Genomic DNA, 9,561 nt, shown 5'->3' on the forward strand with positions numbered 1-9,561 from the left:
CTGAGCATGTTTTGTTACATAGTTTTATATCAAAGTTATCTGATATTATCATGATCTTCTCAAATTTTATTAGCATTTTAGTGACTCAAGCGTGATATAAAGTGAGACATGATGAAGGTGTCTGAACAGTTTCTGGTTTGACTGTATTTCTGAAGCGAGTGTGAGGCCGCAGCAGACAGATGTTAGTGTTGACACTTGATGATGATGATGAGGAGGAGGCGGCGGCGTAGAAGGAACACTGAAGGGTCACTGGGGTCACATCAGCACGTCCAGGTCATCGCAGTGGTCCTCCTCCTCCTCCTCTTCTGGGACTCTGAGAGACAGCACCTCCTCGTTCAGGAACAGACCGCTCAGTCTCTCCTTACGAGCCTGTCTCTGCTCCTTCAGCTGACGCTTGCGCAAGGCCTTCTGCTGCAGCTTCCTCTGCTTGGAGCGCTTCTGGAAGACACCAGCACAACATGCACTCTTAACAATGATCAATACAAGTTTTTTCTTGTTTCTGAACTTCAGCAGTCATTTAAGCACTGGTCTTGAGGAATATCGAGTATGGTCTCGATCTGAACTATTAATGCAGTCCTAGTGAAGCACTCACTGAAGCTACACACCAGATAAACATTCAGACATTCAGTTCTTGATGTGAAGCTGTGTGTCAGTATCAGCTCTGAACGAGAAGCGTGCTGCGCTGTGTGTGTGTGTGCTGGAGCACCTTGGAGTCCCGTATCCTCTCTGCGGCGGAGGCCAGGTTCCCGTCGCTGTGAGCTCGGCTGATGCTGGAGGCGGTGGAGGTGCTGCTGCTGCTGATGCTGCTGGTGATGCTGGCGTTACTGCTGCTGTGAGCGCTCACACTGCTTGCCAGGCTCCTCTTCACGCTGCGCTGCTGCCGCGGACCGTGCTCTCGGATGTAGCTCCGCACCTGCAGCAGACACACACACCGATCTGAGCACACCGCTTCACAGAGTCAGCCCAGACCACTCAACACTAGATCACAGACTACAACCCATGATCCTCAGTGTTCAGAGCGATCTGAAAGACTCCGTGTGTGAACACAGCTCTTTTAGAATAGGTTTAGATTTTAAAAAGTTGTGTAAGATTACAAACAGAGTGCTGTTAATCAGGGCCCGTATTCACAAAACATCTTCAGGCTGTAAGTAGCTCATAACTCGCCGATTTAGGAGAAAATCTTAAAAATAAAGGACATGTCAGTCCTAAACTTAGGACTCCTTAATGTTTGCTCTAAGAGCATTTCAGAAAGTGTTTTAACACTGAATCTAGCTGCTGAATCTGTGAAAGGTTAGGAGCAGTAAAGAGGAGTCCTGAGTCACTATGACCAAACCACAAACGATCCTAAAATGGCCCAACTCCAAATGTTTGATTATATCCTTAATACATAGCTGTTCTCACTTCCAGTTTGGTTTTCTTTTATGTTTGCATGTCTTACTATCTGCCATGATTATTCTGCTGTTTAAAATAATAATTATATGCATATTACCAAAATTTTATTAGGTGCTTAAGCCGAGATCAGAGTGCATGATTGTCCAAGTAGTTTGGTCACTGTTCTTTTCACACTGCAAGACTACGTTGAGCAGCATTCAGTCTCTGCTGTGTTCACACTGCACGATGGATCGGAGACAGAAGGTTTCACACTGCAGGACTTTACTATAGGAAGAATCACCGACAGCTCTGTCTGGCACGCAAACTATGTTTCACTACCAAACACACACGAGATGTGACGAGAAAACGCCGCGATATCACGGGTGCAAGAGTTCTCACGTGAGACTGGGATTATTATTAAAAATGGTAGCCTGCAAGAAGCTTGCAATACGAATTCCCTGTGCGCTGATTTGCAGCAAAAACAAGAAAAAAAGAAGCCATGTTTGCTGATATTATGGTCTATAACTCCTCCCCGAACTCCCGCTGCTCTGTATCTTGCTCTCTCATTGGCTGTCGGTCATCGCCGATGTAGTTTTCAGTCTGAACACTTTTCAGCATGATTTTGAATCGCTGACAGGTCCAGATATTCAGCATGCCAAATATCTCACGGCGTCTGTGACTCGTCTGTGATTCTCTCAGATCGCGTCTTTGCTCTTTCACACTGCGTGATTGTCACTCGCTTGAACAAGCACTGATTTGCCTGTGATTTGGGGCATTTGTTGAGCCTACTGGGCTAAAATCGTGCAGTCTGAACGCAGCCTAACATTCATCCACCTCAAATATGGCTCATCATCTGAGAGATGTATGTAGTACATGGCAGCTCAATCTAATGTTAGCGTAGACACAACTGCTCATGTTTGTGCGGAGTGTGAAGCTGAACAGTGGTGCGCTCAGGCTACTGCAAACAGATGGAGCACCGCTGAGATCATTTACTCTCAAAATACTTTGGCATTTTTGGTCAGATAAGAGTAATGCATCTTTTCTATCTGTAACGACTATGTTCATTCATGTGCAGTCAGAATAGCCACAAAATGTTGCGCTTTTATAAAATAAAGCAAACATGATGCACTTTCTGCTGTCTTGGACTCTTTGAACTTGATTGCACTTTGAAACTCCCTGGATGCTTGAGAAATACATCTATAGAGAGTGAAACTTTTAAATGAACCAATTCAAACAGAAAACAAATATTCTCACACCATGTAATCCGTGTGAAACACGCACACAGGTGCTGAAGAGAGTCAGTGTCACAGACTTCATCTCTTAAACAGAGAGCACTAGTGTAACCTGAGCGCTTATTAGGTTATGTAGGCAATTAAAGGCTCATTATTATGATTTATATGGTTTCTTAATAAAAGTACGACTAATAGTCGACTAATGCTTAAAATGAACGACTTCTAGCTGACCAGAGAAATCTTCAGTCGAGGGCAACCCTAATGCAATTGTTATGAGAAGCATACATATAAGAGGCTGACAATTAGCTGAATATATAACCCACTGGTTTAATCAGTCACACTAAGCCTGCATTATACATCTTTATTTGAATGTGGCAATTAACATTTTTATTAAAAAAAATCGAATATGGCAACATAATATTGCACTCTACAATATTTCTATGAATAAATCTCTGACAGAGACTATCAGCCAATCACTGTGTGTTTAGTTAATGAGAATGCTGACATCATCCATAGCAACGAGCTCGGCCCCGCCCCCTTACTCTGAGCTGAAGACTTCTCTCTATTCCTTAGTAAAAGTTTTAAGAGAAACTCTTAGCTAAAACATTTCCTGCTATTTAGGAGAACTCTTAGTGGTGTGATAATGTTGTGAAAGCGGTTCCTGAAGATTTCAGGAGGTGTTGTGTGTAATCAATCACCTGCTTGAGCTTCTCATCGGTGAGGCAGTTCAGCTCGATGATGAACTCGCTGTCTGTCGGCAGAATCTGAGCGCTCGGGTCGATTATTTTAATGATGTCAAGCTGCTCCCGAAGTCCCATCTCTGTGCTCACTTTTCGACTCAAATACTCAATATATTCCACCTGAAAAACACAAATCAAGGTGAGCTGACACAGACGAGACAGCTGACTGCAAAGAAACAGTGAGACAGTGACAGCGTCTAATTAACCACAGCTGCTCATAGATCTCAGTGTGAAGCGGTGCTAGTGTCACAGGACTGAGTGTCTGAGACCTGCTCGTCGTTGCTCATGGCGCTCCAGGGAAGCTCGTCCAGGTTCCGGTGCGGTTTGTTTCTCCGTTTGGACGCGAGGCAGGGGGAGCTGGGCACGCTGGGAATGATGTCGGAGAGCACATCGCTGCCGCTGGCTAGATCACTGCCGGGTAACTGCAACAGACACGTGACCGTACTCAATCAACATCAGTCTGATCAATGTATCGTGAAAGAGTGCTGGAGGTGCTCAACACATACAGACACCTTGCGTGTTTCACCAGGTTTTATATTTAAACTCAACAAACAACGAGTAAAATGACTTTCTGTTTGCATAAACACACAAATCCGGTCTGTTTTCGGTCCAGACAGAAACAGATGTGAATGTGGCTCTGTAAGTCCTCTCTCTGACAGCAGGGGGCGCTGGTGGAACAGCAGAACTACAGCCGTTTCCCGTAACCTCCACACCGTGATTAAAACACTGCTTTATTCAGTATTATATGGAGTGAAGAGTGTGCTCTAATGAAGTTTTGAATGGTTATAATGTCAAATCGCACATTGTTAAAACAACAATTATGATATTATATCAGATGATCTATATTACCCTCTTCTGTAAAACTCTGCTTTATGTTGGACATCATTTATTTATGTTCGGTTGTCTGAATCCTTTTTTAGTGATAACTGAAATATGAAAGGGTAATTCTAGCCGAGGGGAATTGAATCATCTCCAGTCCATCACACAGCTGCAGTGCCGACTCACCTGCCACTCAAACTCTGAGTCTGACCAGTCCCAGTAAGTGCTGATGGAGGAGGACACGTCGCTGCACACGCTGCCCTCGGGGAACAGCTCAAAGGAGGCCAGCTCCTGCTCGTCCAGCAGAGAGTAGCAGTCGTCCTGATCGCCCACAGACACGGAGGAGAAGAGCTCCTCGCTGCAGTCTGAGCTGGCCACGCTGGTGCCACAGGAGGTCAGGTGCCACCTGCACACACACACACACACACACACACACACACAGATACTCAGCTCACTGCATGCATCCTTCATATGTGAGTGCCGGCAGAATGAGTTGGAATGTGCATTCGGGCTGTTAGAAAATATCGATACACGTGAGTATCACAATATTTTCTTTGGTGATACTGTATCGATTCTGAGAACTGAGAAGATGCGCAAATAAGCGCTGAAAATGAAATGTGGCGCTTCTCGTCTGGTGTGCGACCGCCTTTAATCTCTGAACAGTGACAGGAAATACTAGCATTAGGGAACGCAACTATTGTTAGCGATAATATAGTTTGCTGTCAGTAATGGAGGATGAAAAAACTGTTCCAGGTCCCGCCTCGGTGTACAAAGATGAATTAGAGGTAACCGTGGCGTGGTTGCAGTGCTTGCTGTGTCCGGTGTGAAGGGCCTCGTGTGGGGAGAGGTGGACGGGGGGTCACCGAGCGGCTGCAGCTTTCTCTGGTGGAGGGAGTTTGTGCAGATGGGACAGTGCTCGAGTCTTGGTTTTAATGTAGGACTATTTTTTTCCTGCAGCCAAACGCCGCACACCGGATATTCAGCACGGAGCCGGAGAACTTTAAGCCCAGAGTCTTTTATTACTCAAACAATAAAAGAAAAGAGAGAATCCCTCGCTGCTTGATTCAACTGCTTTGGTAGTTTAAATAATCAAGTTTTTACTGAACACACTTTCACACAGTGAATTTTACATTTTACTATTTGTTTGTCTTACTTGAATACTTATGATGAAAGGTTAAATTAAAACAGTGGTTAACACTTGTTTCTTTCTGAAGTTTTTCTCAGCATCAGTGATTTTTCTTTGAATCCTTCAGAAAACTTTAATGAGTTTGTCTCTGAGTTTACGGTGCGGACTCGACTCAAAGTGCAGCTCAGTCATCGCTGCTGTATCATTTGTAGAGCTGAAACAACTAATCGATTTAATTGATTAAAATAGATTATTAAAATAGTTGTCAACTAATTTAGTCATCGATTATTTGCTAAATAACTTTTATTTGCCGTAAGCGGCTCATTTCGTGCATATTTCAGATCTGCGGTGACCAAAGTGTGGCAGTAATGAGCCACCGGAGGATTTACTCAGCCAGTACAGCAGGAGAAGTAGCGAATAGCCAATAGCTGGCCTCGTTTTTTGTCACGTGCTTCCCGAACAGCGTCTCTGCAGCATTCAGCAGGATGACAGAGGAAAACGGCAGTGGAGTAAGCTCGAGAAAGAATAAGAAAAAAGTAATCAAACGAAGTCATCCAAAGTGTGGGAGTACTTTACTTTGAGCCTTCAAAAAAGAAGAGTAACCTGTAAACTCTGCACTACTGAACTGTTTAACTGTTTATTTGTGCAGATTCTCCAGTACAATGTTGTTTGCAAATGTTTAGTCGTAAAAGCTGATAGCATTGCTTTTTAACAGTTAACATTTAAAGCTTTACAAACATGTTCTGTGATCAGTTTGTAGTTTACCAGTTCATACTTCAGTCGTGCAGCCTAATTATGACTGAATGAGAGAGGTAAATGTTTAAAGATATTTGAAATGCACTTTTTTTCTAAGTATTCAATGCTCTTTTTCACACAGCAGGTTTTTTGTGTGTGTCAATTTTTTTTTTCTGGACAACTTTCTGATGGATTTTACTTTAAACTGTGAGTTCCATTCAGGTTTCATGCCATTGGCACTTTATTCGAAGGATAAGCTGTAAAGCTGTTTACCAGGTATAAGCTGTGTGTTTACAGGAAAAAAAGAATAAAATGCAATGTACTGCAAATTTATTGTTTTATTCTTATTCTTCGTGAATAAGATTCCTTAATAAGCTTTGTCCGGGATGTTAAACTACTTTAGGAGCTCTAAGGACTGCCATGGTGAAAACATTATTTGAAATCTTGTGATATTTGCTAGAGTATGGGTCAGTGTTTCATTGCAGAAGAGTTCAACAAAGGATTACTAACACAATAAAACAACTCCAGGTATATTTGTGATGAGGATATGACAATGCAAAATGGTTAAATTCTCTAAAAAGTCTATGTTGAATGATAAAGACCCTTTATTAATAATTAACTTGGGGGGAAAAAATGGGCAAAACTAAAATATAAGTACATAAACCGATTAATCGATTAATCGTAAAAAAAATCGGCAGATTAATCGATTATCAAAATAATTGTTAGTTGCAGCCCTAATCATTTGAAGATGTTCTGTGTGTCTGGTTGTGCCAGCAGGCCCGTGAGGTTCATGAGGTCACTGACCTGCTGCTGTGGAAGCGGTGGAGAGGGTCTGTCCGGTGACACGAGGACAGCTGAAAGCTGAAGTCACTGGCGTCCAGCGTGGCATCCTCACTGGAGTTCCCTCTCTGAGACAGCAGCGGAAACGGCTCTTCTGGAGCCAGGAACTTCTCGTAGACGTCCTCAGACATCAGGAAGCTGCAGCACAACAGACAGCGCATCAGAAGACTGTCCAGAGCATACAAAGCTTCCTCTTGCTCCACTAAACATGACACACAGGATTCAAACACAGGGCATCTGAAGTGGCTAGTGAATGGAGTTTCATTCTCTCCAAACCTGAAATCAGCCTATCATTTAAACAAAGAAATATCATTAGATCAGACTTGTGTTTCTGATGACAAATGCTTCATTAATTTTAAACTTCAAAGATTTTTGCCATTAAACAAAAAGACAATAACAGCAAACATGATTTATCTCTGTTCACATCAGGAGCGTATCCAAACACACGGTTAAAGATGCAACAACTGGAAAACTAATAACATATCCCATTGAGCTGCTGATATTTAATACATGTATATTAGAGTATTTGATGTGGATGTTGTATCCAGGACACACACCACAGCTGAAGATGACAGGCCAGTGCTGCAGGTTACACTATTATGTGTTAAACAATAGACAACAATACACTGTATGAATCACAATTATACATTTCAAATCATTAGGATATTAAGTAAAGATCATGTTCCATAAGGATATTTAGTAAATTTCCTACCGTAAATACCAAAACTTAATTTTTTATTAAGTAATATGCATTGCTAAGAACTTCATTTGAACAACTTTAAAGATGATTTTCTCAATATTTAGATTTTTTTTTTTTTTTTGCTGCCTCAGATTCCAGATTTTCAAATACTTGTATCTCAGACAAATATTGTCCTCCTAACAAACCACACATCAATGGAGAGATGATTTATTCAGTAATGTAATGTAATGCATAAATCTCAAGTGTTGTGTAGCAGTGATGATGAGGGCCGCATGTAAACAGACTCCAGCAGGCCTCTCTCTCTCTCTCTCTCTTTAGATCTAAAGCTCATCACTAGCTTCTCTGTTGAAGAATTAATAACTTCTGTCGCTTATTTAGTTTGAATATAAGAGGGAAGTTACCTGTATCTCTTGTTTGTTCATTATTACAGCTACTCTGAGCTAATGTTAGCATCGCTTAGCCTCCTCCGTGAGCTCACACTGTAACCCACTGCTAACGGCTCTCTGAGCGCCACAAACACTGATCTCTGAGCATCACAAACACCGCTGAAGGATCGTATTCGTGTCTATTTGTCACTCTTACCCGAGTCTGGTCTGTTTTAAAGGTTTATGAAGAGCAGCGCAAACATCCGCTCTCAATCCTCTTCCGCTGCTGACGTCACGACCAAGCAGCTGCTCTTCTTCTTCTTCTTCTGTGGTTTAGTGGCGCGTCGCGTCCTGTGCGCCCGCTGCGCGTGACTCCACTGTTTATACAAGCCGTCCATAAAACAAGTTACATTTAGGATGTGCTAAAGGTTCATTTTAACTGAAACAGATATGATTCGATCAAATTAAAAGCGTGTTTATACTACAAATGTTTCGTTGAGTCAAAGAGTATAATTTGTTGATCAAACATAGTTTTATTAGAAGTCATCTACTAAGAAACTATGTATTTATATTGATATGTTGTTTACGGGTGTGAAGCGCGTGTGTCAGTCACACACTGCGTGTTTAGCTACTTGTGTTTCTAACAACACTGAAACAAGTTAACAGAGCTCTTAATGTTTCACAGGAAACCCTGCTAAACTTCTTATCACTGAAACTACACCACAACATGTATTCTCCTTACACAAAGTCTGTTTATTGAACTTATTAGTCATATCTGAGAAGCTGACCCACTTCACTCTCAGAACTCTAACCCTGTCTGTGAGTCTGTATTTACAGACTGATCAAGGTAACTTATATGAACTTCTCCAGAGATTGGAACTCAAAGTGTCAGATTAATCATGTAGAGATGTCTATCTGTCGACGCAAGTCTCGAGATTTTCAGATCTGATCGAAAGTCCTGCTACATGATCATAAAGGCCAGTAATGTACTGTAGGAGTACTGTAGAGCCAGCAGGTGGCGCGCGCCTCTGACACTGAGCCCGCCGCGGGAGAACAGCGCAGAAGAAGAGCGCTGGCGGTCAGCTGATGAGGAAGAGGAGGAGGAGAGGAAGATCAGCGGAAGATGGCGGACTCGGTGAGTTTGTTCGGAGGCAGAGCTCCAGCTGAAGTGCAGCAGCTGCAGAAGCATCTGAGGACTCTGGACAGAGACACCTTCACACAGATGCTGAGCGGTCAGTCACACACACACACACACACACACACACGATAGCGTTTATCACTCATCACGCGACTGTGAAGCGGTTTGAATAATGTTTACAAGACTTATGATGGGTTTTTACATTCATTAAAAATCTATATAGTTTGTTTATTATTGTTATTGTTGAAGTTGAAATTATTCTCTTTTTCACTATTCTCATAGTCTGTGATCACAGATAAATATATGATTGAACATTGGTGGAGCTTTTACATAAGTGAATTTTTTTTAAGGATGGACTGTGGACACAATTTAATAAATGTTGTTAATCATCTCAATCAAAGCATGTCATGTAAATAAAACATCTGGTTATTTATTGTTATTATTATTATTATTATTATTGTTATTATTATTATTATTATTATTATTATGTCAGTG

At 42.0% G+C, this 9,561-nt stretch overlaps 2 protein-coding genes across 2 annotated transcripts in view; one reads left to right on the top strand and one right to left on the bottom strand.

Moving 5' to 3' along the window:
- Positions 1 to 203: 203 nt before the first annotated feature.
- On the bottom strand, positions 204 to 8,287 carry fam199x (family with sequence similarity 199, X-linked). The gene is made up of 7 exons (XM_059516835.1): positions 8,146 to 8,287; positions 6,828 to 7,001; positions 4,349 to 4,568; positions 3,613 to 3,765; positions 3,302 to 3,463; positions 707 to 913; positions 204 to 438 (listed from the first exon to the last, which is right to left on the bottom strand). The coding sequence occupies exons 2-7, from the start codon at positions 6,992 to 6,994 to the stop codon at positions 256 to 258; spliced, it is 1,092 nt and encodes a 363-aa protein (XP_059372818.1). The 5' UTR covers positions 6,995 to 7,001; positions 8,146 to 8,287; the 3' UTR covers positions 204 to 255.
- Positions 8,288 to 8,999: 712 nt separating this feature from the next.
- commd5 (COMM domain containing 5) overlaps positions 9,000 to 9,561 on the top strand; it is a 25,100-nt gene continuing 24,538 nt past the window's right edge. The window contains exon 1 of the mRNA XM_059516836.1: positions 9,000 to 9,160. Within this exon, the coding sequence (XP_059372819.1) occupies positions 9,052 to 9,160 (109 nt within the window). The 5' untranslated portion in view covers positions 9,000 to 9,051. The remainder of the gene's footprint in view (positions 9,161 to 9,561) is intronic.

The sequence above is a fragment of the Carassius carassius genome, chromosome 29, assembly GCF_963082965.1.
Source record: "Carassius carassius chromosome 29, fCarCar2.1, whole genome shotgun sequence".
Taxonomy (NCBI): domain Eukaryota; kingdom Metazoa; phylum Chordata; class Actinopteri; order Cypriniformes; family Cyprinidae; genus Carassius; species Carassius carassius.

Coding starts and splice junctions, on each gene's coding strand:
- fam199x (XM_059516835.1), bottom strand. CDS start 6,994: ATGTCTGAGGACGTCTACGAGAAGTTCCTGGCTCCAGAAGAGCCGTTT. Junction 914..3,301: donor CCGATGAGAAGCTCAAGCAG/GTGATTGATTAC, acceptor TGTCTGCTGCAG/GTGCGGAGCTACATCCGAGA. Junction 439..706: donor AGAGGATACGGGACTCCAAG/GTGCTCCAGCAC, acceptor GGTGTCTTCCAG/AAGCGCTCCAAGCAGAGGAA.